The sequence below is a fragment of the Monodon monoceros genome, unplaced genomic scaffold, assembly GCF_005190385.1.
Source record: "Monodon monoceros isolate NGI ecotype Baffin Bay Population unplaced genomic scaffold, NGI_Narwhal_1 Super_Scaffold_6, whole genome shotgun sequence".
NCBI classification, from domain to species: Eukaryota; Metazoa; Chordata; class Mammalia; order Artiodactyla; family Monodontidae; genus Monodon; species Monodon monoceros.
Window position 1 is genome coordinate 41,513,054 of NW_021703783.1, and position 18,111 is coordinate 41,531,164.

The 18,111-nt window shown below is 48.6% G+C and overlaps 1 protein-coding gene across 2 annotated transcripts in view; it reads left to right on the forward strand.

The window, feature by feature from the left end:
* The window catches only part of COPZ1 (coatomer protein complex subunit zeta 1), a 19,609-nt gene extending 2,493 nt beyond the window's left edge, over positions 1–17,116 (forward strand). Inside the window, exons 2-9 of one of the 2 annotated variants that reach the window (XM_029206225.1) lie at positions 8,657–8,725; positions 10,016–10,097; positions 10,725–10,816; positions 12,019–12,074; positions 13,605–13,682; positions 13,839–13,890; positions 15,350–15,388; positions 16,204–17,116. In XM_029206225.1, the coding sequence (XP_029062058.1) occupies positions 8,657–8,725; positions 10,016–10,097; positions 10,725–10,816; positions 12,019–12,074; positions 13,605–13,682; positions 13,839–13,890; positions 15,350–15,388; positions 16,204–16,251 (516 nt within the window). In that variant the 3' untranslated portion in view covers positions 16,252–17,116. The other variant, XM_029206224.1, reaches the window with a different exon arrangement.
* The last annotated feature ends 995 nt before the right edge of the window (positions 17,117–18,111 follow it).

Consider the following 18,111-nt stretch of genomic DNA (forward strand, 5'->3'; position numbering starts at 1 on the left):
GTGTGTGTGTGTGTGTGTGTGTGTGTGTGTGTGTGTGTGTGTGTGTGCTGTTTACTATTTTCAATATATTTTGGGCCCCCAATTAAGAATTTATGTACCTTTCTCACCATTCCAGCCCTTCTCAACTGGAGTTCCTGGGGAGAATTAAGCCCTAATGCCCTAAGGCATCATTGTATGTAATGGATCAGCTTCTCTGTTTACACAGTGACACTAGTTTTGTACTATCCTTGGGAGAAGTGACAAAATAGTATTTAAATAATTTTCAGTATTCAGTGGTTCAGATGAGGAACCGTGATTGAGAATCAGGTGGTATTTCCTAAATTTTTATTTCTCTTCTCACTACCCTCACCTACTGGCCCACGAAATTTAGCTCCATCTGGTTCACAATCACCCTTCCTTACTGTTCCTTTTTATCTCATCCGCTCTGTGTGCTCAGCGGCATCCCCTAATTCTTAGGTCACCATCTTTGTTATGAAAAGTATAACGAATTCCCTGGATTTTACCTTAGCTCTCCGCTGAGCTAAAGAGTTTACTGTGCCTGGATAGTATTTAACAAAACACTCCTTAGAGAGGGCAGATACCTTCTAAAGTTCCTTTAGGCTTCCTCCTCTCACATTTCTGTTTCCTGGTTTGGCTGGCCCTCTGGGGAAACCTGATCAAAGCATATTCTTGTCTTCTCACCTCTACAAGACACATAGCCACAGGATGTTTAGAAGAAGGGAAGAGTAAGCTAGAGGGGGGCAAGAAGAGCCATCATTTGAAATTTGATCTGATTATGGGAATTTCTAAATGCCAATAGGTTCCCTTCATTTAGGTACTTTACAGTGGGTGGCGTTTCTTTCTTGAATTAGGTAATCCAGCCCTACCTTTCAAGCAGATTTGTCTGATCTTTCTCAGGTCTCTTTTCATCTCCTTCCATTCCCAGTGCTTGATAATAATGCCCCCAGCCCGCATCTTTGGACTCAGCTTTCCTGCTGTCTTCGTACTCCCTTAGTTGTGAATAGAGAGGGATCCCTGCAGGTCACATTCTCCATTAATAACCTATGGAATCTTAAAGATAATGACTTATGCCCTTCCTCCTTCCCCTCTTTGCCCTTTTTTTCCTCAAAACTGAATTACTCTAGCAGTCTAGATCCTTACATCTTTCCTCATAGGTTTCATTTTTCCTAATCCTCTCTGGATTCACTTTCTGAGTGCTTTTCCAGTGCTTTTCGGACTAGACTTCTTAATTTTATTCTTACTCTCCCCTTAATAAATTTCTATCCTAAAACAATGACCAGATCCTGAATTCTAAGCCTCATTGAAAAATCAGGGCATCCAGAGTGCACAAGAGTATGTGTATGTATGGAGGAAGAAACTGCAGAATACATCAGTGACTCTTAAAGGTTCATATTGCTCTGTGGCCTTTGCTTCCTGAATCATCTTAATGGGGCTTTTGTTAAATTCTTTTGGCACTAACAGTAGAGGTACTTGGCCTAAATGCCCCCTCCCCCTGCTCTGGGCAAAGATATCAATTACATTAAGCCCCCAAAGCACTCCCATCTAGTTCCTGGCAGTCCCCTGTGCCCCTCTCCCAGCTGCGTCCTTGCCGGTGCCTGGCCCGTCCATTTCGTTAGGAGAAGCAATCTCCTCGTTCCTGCACTGTGGAGATATATTTCTCAGCTAGGGCGCGAGCAGTGCCAGCACTGCCCCCGGTGAGGTCCCTGGCAACCATAAAAATTTTTATTGTGATTATGTTGGTGTCGGGGTGTCCATCTGGGTTATTGCACACCTAGTTTAATTGATTGAAGTTTAATTTATTGACACTTCAAATTAAATGATCAGAATAAACTGTGCTGTTACTCTGGCCGGCTTGTTTTAATGGTTGATTGCTGGAAGCAGACCTCTGCTTGAACTAAAACCCCTAAAGAGCAATTGACGCTGCTTCTAACTCTCCCCATGTCCTGCCCTCCAAGAAGACCTCGTTATAGATTTCCGACGTATTTATATATATTTTTTCCCTCTCCTTCACAGTGGTGGGAAAGAGTTGGTCCCCGGCAAGGTATAAATTATATCAGAGGTCTGGGGGAGCTGTCACACAGTCAAAAGAGGAGGAGGGGGCCTCCATGTGAAGAAAGCCAGACCCTTGAGAAGCCAGGTCTCCCCTGGGAGGCAGAGGATGAATGCAATTATCCAGATATTTGAGGGAGCCTAGTGGCAGATTTAGGGTCTTTTTCAGCTAGATACTTGCTACTGTTTTTTTTTTTTTTTTTTTTGCGTTACGCGGGCCTCTCACTGCTGTGGCCTCTCCCGTTGCGGAGCACAGGCTCTGGACGTGCAGGCTCAGCGGCCATGGCTCACGGGCCCAGCCACTCCACAGCATGTGGGATCCTCCCGGACCGGGGCACGAACCCGTGTCCCCTGCATCGGCAGGTGGACTCTCAACCACTGCGCCACCAGGGAAGCCCTACTGTTTTTTACTTTAGTCCATCACTGTGACTTGGTTAGGGTCAGGATACTGATAAGAAAACTGGTTATGGAAAGGGGAGCTAGAGAAGCAAATAAAGGATGGAATGGGTAAAGAATTAGTACCTACCTACCCACTTCTGCTAGAGTAATTAGGAAGATGGAAGGCAGAGTGCCCCTGGGCATCTGATGAAGCTGGATGAGGAGGTTGGGTCCATGCACATTATAAGAGATCCGTACTGGCAAGGGCCCTCTCACATTCTCCCTCAGCTGATTCTGCACAGAATAGGCTTTTCCTCAAATCAGATTATTAGAGGAGTTCTCCTGTCCTTAGATTCCCTGGCCTGTGTCACCTCTTCCGGTGTTTGACTACCCTCACCTCTTCAGGAAGTCTTTCCTGTTGTGTAACCTAAGTCTTACATGCTGCAGATGAAGCCTGCATCTCCTGTTTTGGCTTTTTAGTATTCCTACTATTAAGGCAGATATCCCCATCCACAGCCAGTTGGCCTGGACAGCTCTGTCTACCAATTTTCTCCAACTCCTTTTCTACTATTTGTGTAGTTTTTAGAGGGAGGCTGAAACTAGGGGAGAGGAGAGCAGTTCTGTCTCGGGGGTTGATTTGGGGGAGCAAGTAGACTGAAAGATGAACACAGAGGCTGTCAATTCAGTCTTTCAGAGACTACCTTTTTGTTTTCAGAAGCAGATGGAGGGTGGGGTGGGGAGTAAATTATGATACAGATCACGAGCAAGGACTCATCAGAAATAGATCTAGCCCCATTTGATTTTTCCCTTTGCTGCATGATATTTAAATGAGAGCTCTTGGATTATCGAACTGGGCAGGCAGGAAGTTCTAATGTTGCTCTCAGGCCTCAGGTGTGGAGTACTGTGATTTCTGCTTGTTCAGTTCATCTCTTCCCAGCAGTGCTCCTCGCTTTGTCCCCTCATTTCTGTAATTCTCTCATTTCCAGAATAGTTGAAGAATTAGGGACTGTGAGACCCCCTGGGCAAAAGATTCTCTAGCAGACAAGCTTTTGGAATTTTAAGAAAGGACCTGAGACTTTGCATTCCTGAAGAGCTTGGGGCCTGGTTATCTTTGTCCTGCCTGTCCCACGGCCGCGAAATTTAATAGTGAAAGCTGGAGGGGTGTGGTGCTGACCTTAGCTCCCCCTGCTGGCTGTGTTAGTTTTCTCAATCATTTATTAATTTATGAAGGCCACACACATACTTCTTGAAGTCATTATTTGGTGCCTGGCAGAGGAGAGGGGGTGATTTACAAAAGTATCACTCATTTCCCCCTTTTTTCCTCCCCTCCCTGCACTGTGTTTTTGTCTTCAGAGAGAATCTCATTTAATTCTAAACCTAGGTCTATGAACTCCTTGAAATCATAAAAATTTGTGAATGTGTATTTTTTCTGGTAACAAGGTCCATAGATTTCGTCAGCTTATCAAAGGGGGTCTGCTGTAACTCAGAATAGTTATTAACTTAACTTATCTAGCTCAGGCCTCTCATTTCACTGATGAGAAAGCTGAGTCCCAGAGAAAGGTGGAACTTGAGTTAATGGCTGATGCAGACTATAATAAAGGATTTTAGGAATTTAGAGACATTTTTTCCTGTAGTGGCAGACTTCTGGTGACCGTGCTTTCATGGTTTGTATCTGTGTCAGATAGGAAGATTCTTTCTAGGTGGCTCTTCCTGCCAACAGTTCTTCCTTCCTAAGACTTGTGTTCAGTTTCCTCTTAACCAATATTTGGTCTCAGGTCAGATTGGTAATGTTCTGTGGTACCTGTGGCTCCTGTTCTTTCCTGAGCTGTGCTGCCTGAATCTAAGCAAACCCCTGGGTAGTATGTGAAAACTGTCCTTCTCTGGCAAAACCTTTGCCTAATTCTTCTTTTCTTTTCATCTGAAGTCCCCAGGCTTGTGGCTGGCAAATTGGAGCCCTCAATCGCAGAGGAGCTTTTCATTTTAAAGAAATTGGCACAGAATCAGGGAGCAAAATACCTGCTTAGCCATGTGGGGCTGGGAGTGGTATCTAGAAATTTCTCTTGGTTTTGGTTTTGTCTTGGTTTTACTTTATAAATCGGGTTGAGGGAAGAGCATCTTGTTTCTAGTTGATGGAGACCCATTGCCAAGCCAGGGTACTACTTTTTGGCATGGCCATAAAGATTTCTTTACAAGTGGGGAATGAACTTTCTGGGAATCTCAACCAGATTCTTACTTGTGTCCTTTCAGCTTTGTGGATAGCATCCTCTAACTCCACAAAGACTTCTTGGCTCCCTCCCTCCTCCTCCTCCATCCCCCACAAAGGATCAAATAAAATAATTAATCATAGGCCTCAAATATCCTGTCTACCTGCTCCAAACACTACCCTAGTCCTCTTCTGGTGGCGTATCATGATCTTACCCCAGAGTGTCCTCTTACTATATACATTGTGGATAGACTTAATTCAGTGCTTCTTCAGGGCCCATCTCTCCTAGATTGACTTACAAGACACACAAATAGAGAGCTTTTCTCCAGAGCTGCCTTTTTAATGTTTTTGCTAATGACTATAATCCTGAGGAAGCTGCAGGTCATCCGAAGGCCCACAGGGGGCAGCACGAGGAATGACTCTTCCCTTCTAGTCCTCTGTGTGCTGGGGTAGGGGATGCTGGGAGATGTTGATGTTTTTCACCAGGCTTCAGAAGCCCGTGATTGAGATAAAAGACTTGTTTGCAGCAGGCTCGTTGCTCATTCGGTGTTGTTTCAGCTCTCCTGAGGAGTCCAGTCTAGTTTTCTTGATAATAAAAATGGACATGAAAATCTATCCGAGCCACCCACCGTCCCAAACACCAGTCTGCCTGCACATCATTTCCAGGCACCATTAGCATTTGAGGTGAAGTTCTGTTATACACTCAGGCTGTGGCTCTCTGAAAGTCAGTGCATCACAGAACTTTGTCTCGAAAGCTTTCTAGCAGCTACCCATTTGGGAATGGGAGGGAAGAATAGACCTTTTAAATCCTTTGAACATGGTCCTGAGCTTGTAGTGTCTTTCTCAATAACCAGCGTTTAATGTGTTACAAGGTTAAGCCTAGTCCATTGTCCAGGAAGCCCATTTCTCAAGAGCTGGGAGTTATTTATAAACTTGCCCTTTGTGAAAAACTTAAAATGAAATTACATTATCAGTAATGGCTTCTGGGCCCTTTAAACTGGCTGGTTATGATATGAGAGGAACTCCAGGCCCTCCCCACTCCTGAGAGGTAAAGGCCCCAGGCTGAAGTGGAACCAGCTGCAGTCAGGAGGTGGCAGGAGAAGTAAAGGAGAAGCTGCCAGTTCTGGCTGTAGCAGAGTGGAGAATTAAAGCAGCATTTAAGCTCTTGCCTAAGTTCTCAGCTTTATTTAGTGTGGTCATTTCTTTGGAAGTTTGAAATGACCAGCCTTTTCTCTAGTGCCATCTTGCCCTTTTCATACTTACGGTCCCTTCTGGTCTTCTCCTTGCCTGCCTTTGCCTGTATTTTGTCCTTCCCGGGAAGATCCAGGTTTCTATTTTGGGGGTTTCCTTGATTGCGTCTTCTAGGAAGCCAGTGAAAAGAGCCAGGAGCAGGACCTAGGAATCTGTCTCTCTCTTTGCTGGCTGTTTTAGGCACTCTCTCACCCTGTTGGCCACAGAGGACTGTCTGACTGTCCTAGTTGGCTGGTGGCCATGAGGTTTTTTTTTTTAAATTTTTTGGCTGTGTTGGGTCTTCATTGCTGCGCGCGGGCTTTCTCTAGTTGCAGTGAGCAGGGGCTACTCTTCGTTGCAGTACGCGTGCTTCTCATTGCGGTGGCTTCTCTTGTTGCAGAGCATGGGCTCTGGGCGCACGGGCTTCAGCAGTTGTGGCACATGGGCTCAGTAGTTGTGGCTCGCGGGCTCTGGAGCACAGGCTCAGTAGTTGTGGCGCACAGGCTTAGTTGCTCCATGGCATGTGGGATCTTCCTGGACCAGGGCTCAAACCCATGTCCCCTGCATTGGCAGGTGGATTCTTAACCACTGCACCACCAGGGAAGTCCTGCAATAAGGGTTTTTCTTTGCTTTGGGATCCCATCCTTTCTAGAGATGCCAGACTTTGTGGCTGCAGGCACGAGTTACTGCGCCAGATCAATGCCCGGCTTCAACCATTGGGAAGCTCTCTAAGGTTGCTGTGAATGCGGATAGCAAAACAGAGCCAAAGATTTCCAGGGAAAACGTTGTGGGAAAAATGATTTCTTCTAAATTTCCTTCCTTATGGACTGCTTTTCCTCTATTAAGAAAATTCATTCCCATGACTGTCTCCCTGTTGGTGAATCGAGGATCCAAGTTGCTATAGAACTGAGCCTGCTTTATGGGAAGATCTTTCTGTGGGGAATTAGGAGTTAGGAAAGCTGCTTTATTTGTGACTTTTCAGATGAGACTCTAGAGGACGTCCTTCTGCTAGACAGAGTCCCTTAGCTTGAGAGAGTGTTCCATAGAGGAATGCGTGTAGCATGGGCATCTTTGAGGAATGCCTGTCAGAGGATGACGACTTGGTAGTAATATCACCCAAAATGGCCACACCAAAAAACCTGCCTGTACGTGGATGTCTAATTATAAGAGAATCCCCTACATGCTTACTGCATCAATAAATTTCTACTTTACTCTCAAACTTCATTTATTCTCATAATCATTCAATAAATATTGAGAGTTTAGTATATGTCAGGCATTGTTCTGGACGCTTGTAATAAATCAGTGAAAGAAACAAAAATTTCTGTCCTCAAGAATCCAAGTGGGGAAAGCTTACCTGCTTTATCACCCTGTTCTCAAAAGACTGGGTTCCCTTTACTCTCATTCTTAACTCCTTGAGCTAAGGTTGGTTCTTTGCATGGAACCATAAACCTCCTGGAGCCTTATGGGATAGTTTACCTTTGTAGAGGCTGCAGATCCTTGGCAGTGAATCTTTCCTGATCACCTTTGGGTCTTCGTTAAACATACGCTCGGAGAATATGTTTGGCCCTGTGAAGGCTGTGGGTTTCCTAAGTAGGGCCAGGAAACGGAGGTAGCAAAACAACACTCTTGTCTCAAAGCACGGGAGAAGGATATCCACGGTAAGTAACGCTGATGAGAAAGTCAAGGGATGTGAGCCTGCAGACACCTTCTGTACACATCCCACGGGCTCCCTTCCCTCCCTCTTCTTCCTTTCCTGTTAGCTGGTTCCCTGGAAGTTGCCGGAGTGAAGGAGCTTTTGCAAAGTGATATGCTTTGAGTTTTAGTGTAACTGTTAAGGCTGAGACTCTGATTTCTTTTTCTTTTCTTTTTCTTTTTTTTTTGTGGCTATGCCACACAGCATGCAGAGTCTTATTTCCCCGACCAAGGATCAAACCCGTGCCCCCTGCAGTGGAGGCACGGAGTCTTAACCACTGGACCGCCAGGGAAGCCCCTGATTTCTTTATGGAGCCAGTTTCCTCAAAGGTTGCTTTTTGGTTGTGAAAGAACACTCCACCCCTGCTCCTTATCTCCAGGCTCCAGAGTGTTTCTTAGATGGAGCCTCTTCTTACTGCTTCTTAACTACCACAAATTCAGATTGCTTTTTGTCTTGGCAAGTTACGTGGTGGTCGTCAGGGTATAGTAGAGGAGTTGAGCTCCTAGGGGAAGTCTTGGAAGATGGATGTCTCGCTGGGCTGCATTCAGAACTGGTGTGTCTGTGTGTGAGTGTGTGCGTGCACGCGTGCTTGTTTCCATCTGCTCCGTGTGTGGGTGGTTTAGGGAAGGCTTTCTTTATACCTCTGCATTGCTACTGCATCGGGACTGCAGGAACTTCCAAGTACACTAGGGCAGTCAACGCTATTTTCAAAAAGTCTCGTGCAGTGCCTATTAATTAATCTGGTTACATTCCACATTTCAAACCCACCTGTGCCTGGGAGACCAGGGAGGGAGAGTAATTTGGAAAATAACTGTAGCATAATATTTGGAAATAAATATTAAGCCCTCTGTGAGTCTGGCTCATAGAAATTGTTTCTCTGGTGCTACCTTGGGTCCTTTGTTGAAATGTCCCCTCCCTCAATTCAGTTCATTTACCACTTGGTCATTCTCAGCGGGAAATGTCTAACTCTAACCAGGTTGGGATAGGGGACCTACAGAGGCACCTCTATCCCCTTGCAGCCCCAGTGGGGCCAGGGGAAGGTATCTGGTTTGCTAATGGTGGCAAGAGCCTTCAGGACTGAAGGTATGTTCATATCTCTTCAGGAACCCTCCCTGTATACTGTCAAAGCCATCCTGATTCTGGACAATGACGGAGATCGACTTTTTGCCAAGGTGAGATTCCCTTTCAGATTAGTTTAGGAGCAAAGACAGACTTTTTCTGAGCTTTGGATCTTGGGACTGGCCCAATTAACTCATATTCACGCACACGTAATTTTGAGAATTCTTCCATCTACCTCTGACTACTCCAGATAAAACCTAAACTGCTCCTGTCTCTTAGTTGCCCTGCTTCCCTACTTGCCATCCTTAGACTTTGTCATCAACATCAGAACAGGAAAAAACTTTGGAACCTTGGTTTCTGAACAAAGCAGTGTCTAGATGTGAGAAGCAGCCTGCCCATGCCCATCACTCCTGTCCCTTTCTCTTCTACCTCATCATCCTGCCTGGGTTTTTCCAGGGAATTCTCTTGCAGCTCCAGGGTTCCAGTCCTAGGTCTCCAGTCACCACCAAGCTTGTTACCTGCTGAGTTCCCCAGTGGGATGTTCCTAACTTTGGATCTATTGAAAGAGAGGAGAAAGGACACCCATCTCCTCTCCCTCCATATTCTCCCCCTCCTGGAGAAATTTTTTCTGTCCCTGGTGGATTAACTCCGGGCGAGCATAGCATAAATCAGTCAGCAGGTAGAGATTAGTTCAGAATTCACCAGCTGTTCCTCCCTGTAATTGGATGTAACTATGCAGGACACCTTTTGAAACAGTTATCCAGTTACTAAATGCCAGGCCTGTTATAGGTCTTCAGCTGACTGCAGCGGATTAGCCCCTAAAGAGCAGAGCAATTTAGCAGCCTGCATCTCCACCCCCTTGCCAGGGAGAGCTTGCGAGTGGGCTCCACAGTGTGTTAGCTTGCCTCCCACTTCTTTCAGTTTACTGGAAAGGAAGCTAAGATACAGGAGATCAGAGAGCACAGGCAGGGCTTGCCCTTCTTTAGAGGAGGCTTTTGCAGGCCTTCCCCATTCCTCAGCTCTGCACAGTGAGGGCCTGGTGCCTTTTGTGTTCTCTAGCAGTGTTCCCTGACCTGGGGTGGCGCCTGGGAATGGCCTCAGGGTTGCTGCCCTAGAATGTAGATGGGGCAGAGCCTCATCACAGGGCTTCTAGGCCTCTTGCCCTTACAGTCTGAGAACCGTGAGGCGGGGTGGCTTGTAGCAGGGTCCTTAAAAACCTTGTTTTGTATCCGATTACTCACGGCCCATTCCCTGCCTCTGTAGTTCTCCCTTCTTCGTGTCAGTATTTCTCCCTCACCCCACGCCTTGAAGGAGAGAAATCCAAGATCCAGGGCAAAACAGTCGCTAGTCATTCTGGGCTCCCAGCTCTAATGACCCAACCCATCTCCTTTCCCTCTGACCAGTACTATGACGACACCTACCCCAGTGTCAAGGAGCAAAAGGCCTTTGAGAAGAACATTTTCAACAAGACCCACCGGACTGACAGTAGGTCGTCTTCCTTTCACTACTCCCTGCAGTGGGAGAGCCACAGCGGGAATGGGGCGGCGGCGGGCGGCGGAGAAAGGGCGAAATGACTCTGCCTCTTCCTTCTCTTTCTTCCTCCTCCCCTCATGTAATAAACTCTTCAGAAATGTAATGGGGAGGTGAGCGTACCCCACGCGGGAATACCGTGCTAGAAGGTTGGCTGTTAGCTACCTGTCTAGTCCCCGGATTTATGAGCCTCACTTGACAAATTTAACTGCAGCTCTGCTTGTTGTACCGCGTCCATTAGGGCAGGGAAATGGAAGTCTGTAAAGGTGACCGCTCTGCATTTCCACCTCCGAAGGATTGACTAGTATCCTGTCTCGTACACGAGGAGGGAAATAAGGCTACTGGTGGCTGGGGGGCAGGAGCAGTTAGAGGAGAAGATACTTAGACTCCCCCAAGTGTACACTTGCCGCCCTCTGCTACCACCCAAAAAGAAAAAGCAGGTCCGCTTCAGTCTTTGGGGGTCATTAAGACCTGCCTCACCTCAGCCCCACACAGCTGGGTACCAGGAGTTCATGGTAACTCCCTCTTTCCTACTTCTTTGTCTCAGGCCACCCACCGTTTCCACCTTTGTCCCCCCCACAGGTGAGATTGCCCTCTTGGAAGGCCTGACAGTGGTATACAAAAGCAGCATTGATCTCTATTTCTATGTGATCGGCAGCTCCTATGAAAATGAGGTGAGAATCCCCACCCCTCTTTGCTGTCTCTGCTCTCCCTTCCTGAACCTCCGGCAGGACCTCCTGACTGGTTCTGGGCCCTAGGACTGCCGCGTCCCTGTGTCCCTCTGGCGTCGACTGGCTAACGCAGTTGTCGGAGATCCCTGTCAGCCTCACAGACACGGCTGATCACCTGAATCAACCTAGAGTGGAAGCTTTCCCAGATTCCTGTGTCCATGTAGGACACACCGTCTGTGTTTTGATCCATACTATCTATGTTTTGATCCATACTAACGTATAATGTCAATGGCCTTCCCCGGATAGTGTTTTTGAGATGGATTTCTGAGGTGTGGTCAGGGTTCAGGGGATGCTTGCTCCTGCTGTGAAGGGTCCACACCTGACTGAGTTTGGGTCAGTTAGGCAACATTGTGGGTCACGTCAAAGCCATACGTTCTGAGTGGCTCTCTGAAGACTGTGGGTGTAGTCCTAACCTGCTTCCTAAACTCAGGAAAAGCTATTTACCTCAGGTCACAACTTCTAGGAGAGTAGATAGGTAAAAATAAGCCCCTGCATAATTGGAGGCAAAAGTCAAAGTTGGCGAGAACCAACTTCTCCTGAGTTCTTATTGCTGTCAGTGCTTCGTAGAATACATTACAGCACTTCTGTGAGTTTGGGGCATTAGTGCCCTTGTTTTATAGGTGAGGAAACTAAACCTTGAGGAACCATATGAAATTACTTACATCTGACCACTGTTGGACTACAAAAGTGGCAGTTTCATGTGGTTCAAACCGACAACTTTCCCAGGGTCACACATCTAGAAATGGCTCGGCTGGGATTTAAGCCGAGATCTGCCTGACTCCAAAGTCCATTCTCTTTCGACAGCAGTCTGACCTCAGCTATTGCTTGGTTAATGATTTTTCTACCAAAGACATAGGGTAACACATATACAGTTGGTAAAGACATGAAGAAGACTGCGACAGGAAAGTTCTGTTTGAACAGTCTGGTCAAAGAGAGACCTAAAATTATGGGGTCATGAAGCAGAATTTATTTCTGTGGGAAGCCACGGGTCGTCTTCCTGTTTTACTGTCACTTCCACCTTATGCTGTTGGTCCTTTGTGAAGGCCTGTGTCTTTTGATGCTTAATGAGTTAGAGGGCTTTGTTTTCAGGTAGCAGCTTTCAGGGCCTTAAACCTTATCCTCCTGCTTCTTCTGTCTCCAAACAGCTGATGCTCATGGCTGTTCTGAATTGCCTCTTCGACTCACTGAGCCAGATGCTGAGGTGAGCAGGCCATTCTTGACATCTGTTTGCGAGAGACAGTCACTGTTCTTCAGGTCCAGGGATTTGTGGGGGATGAGCAGAGGCTCTGGGGAGTTGATTTACCTTGAGAAGTCGGGCTTATTATTTCAGAGTAATTTGCACTGATGGGGAGGACTGGATGGGAGAGTGTGTTACTCCTGTGGAATAGTTCTCCTGAGAAAAGGGACTGGGAGGGAGCAGAATCTTTGCCTCTGTGTCTACTCTCGCATCCCCCAGTGGCTCTGTCAGAGTTCCAAGCACGCTCAAGGTGCCTTCCCGGGCTTCATTCTTTACGTTCGAGGTAGAGAAAGGGCAAGCATTGGGAAATGTCCCAGATGCAACACCAGCACCCTGGGAACAGAGGCAGCACTCACAGTTTTTCACGTCCGGCCCTTAGTTTTTCCTTCTAGAGAGCAGGAAGAATGTGCCTTTTACCGTCTCCTCCCCGTCCACCTCCCCTCCAGCCCTCTGTTCCCCATGCAGGTGGGCAATAGAAGAGAGACGAGATACTTTTCCTGAAAACATCCAGGGCTCCCAAGTGAACCCAGTACGGACAGCCATCCGGACAGAGCAGAACAGCAGGCACTCCCAGCCCCACAGAATCAGCAGGGTGAATGGCTCAGATTTCCTCAGGAAGGGGATGATTTATTTCTTAGCCAGGTGATGGAATAGACTTCATTTCGGTGATCTAGTGAAAGAGTCAAACTGACGGATGTGACTGGCCATATGCACCAACCACCAGATCTGAGGCTGGTGGATGCCGGGCCCTGGCAGTTCCCAGCCCCCTAGCTGGGCTTCTTTTCAAGGCCTGAGCAGAGCTGGGGGAGCTGGTGGTAGGAGCAGAGAGAAGCTTGGAAGGTTTATCAGAGCTTGAGTGCAAACAGAGTTTGCACTCAGCCCCTCCTCACCTCCCGCCACCTCCAGATTGAGTTTTAGCTCTGTGTGTTCCCTCTTTTCCACCCACTGATGTCAGTATTCATGAGCAATGTTGTGAGCAGCATCCTGGCAGGTAGGAAAGAAACAATAGCTCTGGAAATCAGCCCTTGAATAGTCAGAAGTTGACTGTATGTATATTTTGAATCTCTTTCCTGGCATCCCTGATCGTTACTCAGCGAATAAGAGTAGGAAGGGGGGGGTCTTCCCTGGTGGCGCAGTGGTTGAGAGTCCGCCTGCCGATGCAGGGGACACGGGTTCGTGCCCCGGTCCGGGAAGATCCCACATGCCGCGGAGCGGCTGGGCCCGTGAGCCGTGGCCGCTGAGCCTGCGCGTCCGGAGCCTGTGCTCCGCAACGGGAGAGGCCACAACAGTGAGAGGCCTGCGTACCGCCAAAAAAAAAAAAAAAAAAAAAAGAGTAGAAAGGGAGTTAGAATGGGTTAGTCAGAAAGTGCTTATTTACTTCTTTGTGTGGTTCGTGGAGACACATATTGGTCTACTTTAGGCTCCCCAGCTCAGACAATGTCCTAGGATCTCTTTCACACTCAGGCTGGGTTTTCTCTTCTCTCGGGGACTCAGGAAAAATGTAGAAAAGCGAGCTCTGCTGGAGAACATGGAGGGGCTCTTCTTGGCTGTGGATGAAATCGTAGACGGAGGGTGAGTGCTCTGACCTCCCTGGACCTCCCTGGATCTGGGATGAGGGGTGGGGCCACTGCCCCTGTCCGAAGGCAAGTGGGCCGAGTGACCAGTTTCCCCACACTAAGTTGGTTCTTCAGGACAGAGTGAACAATGGTCTCTTCTTTGTCTTTTCAGGGTGATCCTGGAGAGCGATCCCCAGCAAGTGGTACACCGGGTGGCGTTAAGGGTAAGCAGGACTGTCTCCCCCCTACATCCCCCATCTACTCACCCTCCAGGGCCAGACCTGCTAAATGATCTAAGGGTTGGGGCTTGTAGAATACATACTTGTGGAATACTGTCTCCTTCCCTTTCAAATTCTCATTGTCTCAAAGAAGGGAAGCAGGAGGAATATATTTCTGCCCCTCACCTGGTACCTAGCATCTCATACAGTCTGCACAGAGTGGACATTTAATACATACTTATTAAATCAAAGATGAAATAAAGGGAACTTTAATATTGATGCTTCTGAAACGATAAAGGAATTTGAGGTTGGCTTCTTCTTCCTGTGGGGATGAACCCCAATTATCTGAGGCAGAGGAATGTCTTCCTTGTCTTTTAAAGTCTTTTAGGACTGAGAACAGTACCTCTCCGTCAGGAAGTACTTATTTGCCAGAACCTCTGTCCTCTTTGGTGCTAGTGATAGCAGAGAGAGGCCTCTGAGTTAACCAGAGAAAGCTCCAAGTCAGCTGGGTGCAGAGAGAGCCTGCCAGCAAATTGTAGGGGTGCAGAGATGCCTGAGCAAAGCCAGTCTCTCCATTCACAGAACGTCTCGGCTCTGACCTCCACAGAATGAAGGCTGACAGTGCCGGGTAATGGGAAATCTTCTCCCTTAACTGCCGTGGGCTCCATTTGCATAGTTTAATCTTCTCCTCTAACATACGTCTCTATGTGGCAAGAGAGAAGGTCCCCCCCCACCCCACCCCGCCTTCACCAACTCCCTCCTTCCGCTTCTCAGGCTGCTGTTGCAGCAGTTTATTTCTTCAAATTAACATGCTGTCGTTACCCATCAGGCCTTGCGGGATCCATTAAACTACCCTGGGCTCCCCCTTATCCTCTCCCTAGCGATATTGATATTCGGGGAAGGTCTTCTCTGACTAGGGAATCTGGTCTCCCATCCCCAAGTTGAGGATCAGACAACCTGCTGATTACCTGGAATGGAAGAAATCTTTTAAGAAGTCCTCCTGCCTTAAAACAGAAGATGGATGAAATGACCCTTTTTTGCTCAACAGTCCCTCTGGCCAAGTAAAACTGTGGCTGTACTAACTAGTCCCTAGGAGGGACTGAGAAGGTTAGGGCATGTGCCCTTCGCTTCCGTTGAAAGGACCACCTCTGGGCTTCCCTGGCGGCGCAGTGGTTGAGAGTCCGCCTGCCGATACAGGGGACACGTGTTTGTGCCCTGGTCCGGGAAGGTCCCACATGCTGCGGAGCGGCTGGGCCCGTGAGCCATGGCCGCTGAGCCTGTGCGTCCGGAGCCTGTGCTCTGCAATGGGAGAGGCCACAACAGTGAGAGGCCTGCGTACCGCAAAAAATACATAAATAAATAAAATGACATTAAAGGACCACCTCTTCCTTCTCCATTGTCCCACCTCAGTCAGGTCTTACTCCAGCTTTCTTCCACGCTGAATGCTTGTCTCTCTGTGCCGTAGGGAGAAGATGTCCCCCTTACGGAGCAGACCGTGTCTCAGGTATGACTTTCTTCCTTTGTCCTCTCCAGATGGACTGGGTCACTAAAGAGGCTAGCGTAGTATTCCACCCCAACCCACCAAGCCTGAATTCAGGAGACTGGAGACTGAAGACATATCTTCTTGGGCTCCCTCCTAGTCCAGAAAACTGGGGCTCATATAGCCCGCCGCTCCCTACCCCACTCCAACTCCTATCCGTTTCCTGTGAGCAGTAGGCTGTCAGCCTTGCTCTGTACCCTTCAAACCCTCCCTGCCTGATGCCTCATTCAGTGATTTATTCCCCAGCAGAGGCTTGCCTTAAGCAGACGATCTGTGTGCATGCACACACACACTCTCTGTCTTTCTCTTATTATTCAAATGAGGGCTAAGCTGGAAGTGCACATTCTAGAACATGCAGGTTTTGCAGATCGATCTTGCTACTTTGCAGAGAGATTGTCTACCTGATGCGGAGGGGGGCCAGGGAGGGATTCTGTTTTCTACCCACTTGGAATTCTTACCAAGAGGTCCATCTGGATGTGGTAAAACTCTCCCCCTACCACCCCGCTTCAGCATATGTCCGGTAACCCCCAGTTTTTTTTCTTTCCTCCCAGGTATACCTCTTCTCTCTTCATCCCCCCAGTGGACTTGAATTTTTTTTGGAATTTCCCAAACTGATAGTCCTCTAGGGCCTTAGAGAGCTTCTTCCCATCCCTCTACCCTTGGGGATTTTCTATTTGCCAGTCTTCTAAGGACAGGGAAGGCAAGTGAGGGGAAGGAGAGCCCCGTCCCCCCACCCCCACCCCCCAGCAAGCCCCTCAATGCCACCCTTGTCCCTGCAGGTGCTGCAGTCAGCCAAAGAACAGATCAAGTGGTCACTCCTTCGGTGAAGACCCCACTGTTCCTGGCTCCTCACCCCCTCAAAAAATGCACATGTCTGCTGTGACTTCTCATCCAGCCCCCCAACTGATACTCTCAGGGTCATCTCGGGGATAACAGGGATCCTTAAATCTCCATCCTGTCTGTGGTTGCCCCCTCGCAAACCCGTATACGCTTCCTGTTCCTTCTCACTCCTTTTTGCAGTCCTGGGAGTAAAGCGCTCAGCAGATTTGGACACAGGGCAGGGGGAGCACCCTCTTCCTTGCTCGACTGGATTATGCTCCCATGCTCTCCTATCCCCCATATTTTCTCCTCCGCTTCTGTGCCCTTTGCTGCAGCTACACTTCAGATCAAAGCAGGAGAAAGAATGTGCTGAGTGTTTTCCTCCCTTTGCCTTTACCCGGCCTTCATCCCAACAGTCCATATGTCCAGCAAGGGGAGAGAGAGAGAATTCTTTTCTATAGAAGGAGTGCGGGTGGGGAGAGGCAGATGAAGTCTCAGCCACAGCCCCGCTTGCTGGACTCGGTATTTTCTCCCATTCCTTCTTACTGCCCAGGCCCCCAGCCTTGGAAAAAAGATTGGGAACAGCTCATAGTCAGGGGACAGAGTGGAAGGAGCAGTGATTAAATTTTATGGGACAGGGCTTATAAAATTCTGTATGTCAGACACAGCTGCATTTTTTACCCTGATCCTGGCTGATAGCTTCAAAACTGCTGTGGTCTGTGAGTGTTCGGTGTGGGAGTGTCCGTCTCTCCGTCTGATACCTTAACTTTCCACCTTCACTACCCGTGCGAGCTCTGCCTGGCTTGCCCTGTGTGTGCCCTGGAGCAAAGCCAGTCCGTGATCTAAAACTCCATTCCAGTCTTGGGAAGAAGAGTTTCTGCTCAGAACTGGGGACAGGGTGGAATCTATGACTCGGGCTCTGGGCTCTCGCAGTCCCCTTCTCTCTCCCACACGCACCTCACTCCTCTGCCTTGGGTCTGCGATCTCTGCTGCTTAACCCTGTCCTCCCTCTGCCTCAGCCTTACATCCGGGCAGTAGGTCTGGGCGCCTCCCTTCCCTAGGTCGCCGAGAGAGGTGCCTTTCTTCAGAAGACCTTTGGGATTTGGATTTCCCCAGAAAGACGGAGGATGGGACACCCACTGTTGGGTCATCTCTCCCCTTGACCCAAAACTTACCACAAAAATGTCTCAAGAAACCTTCCTGAGACTTAGCATCCTGCCCGCACCCACTAAGTGCCCGTTCTCCAAGTGGGCGGGTAACTGGGCGGGTAACTGGGCATCCTGGACCTGGAGGGGGCATTTTTGTGTAAGAGATGTGCGGAGTCAGCATGATAGCCACCTTCATATACCGCTCTGTGCAGAGAGGAATAAAACATTTCTTTTTCCAAACTGCCTTTGTGTGATGTTTCCATTCCTCTTCCTCTCTTCTTGGCAGCTGCTCCTATTCCTCTAAACAGCCCGCTCCCCCTCTTGTAATATTCCTTCCCTCCCACCTCAGAGAATCCCCAGCATTCTGCCCCCCGCCCCCCATCCCTAATTTACGGGGCTCTTTGCCTCCTTGGCATCTCCCCGGCCACTCGCCTGGAAATCGGCGCCAGGGGTGGGGTAGGGATGGTATTTTCTCAGTGGGAGTCCCAGGGAACTGAGTGCTACCCCACCACCCCCGAAGCCAGCTGCCTGCGCCGGCCTCAGCCATTAGTAACCTGGAGACGCGCACCTGCGTGGGGGCCGCCTGCAGCCCCGGCGCCCTCCCTGTACCTCCCTCTCCCGCTCCGAAATGGCGCTGAGCGGGTTATTTATCGGAGCCAGTGGTGCTCCAGAAGGTCAGGACAGTGGTGTAAATAACCTCTCCTCGCCATTTCCCCGTCC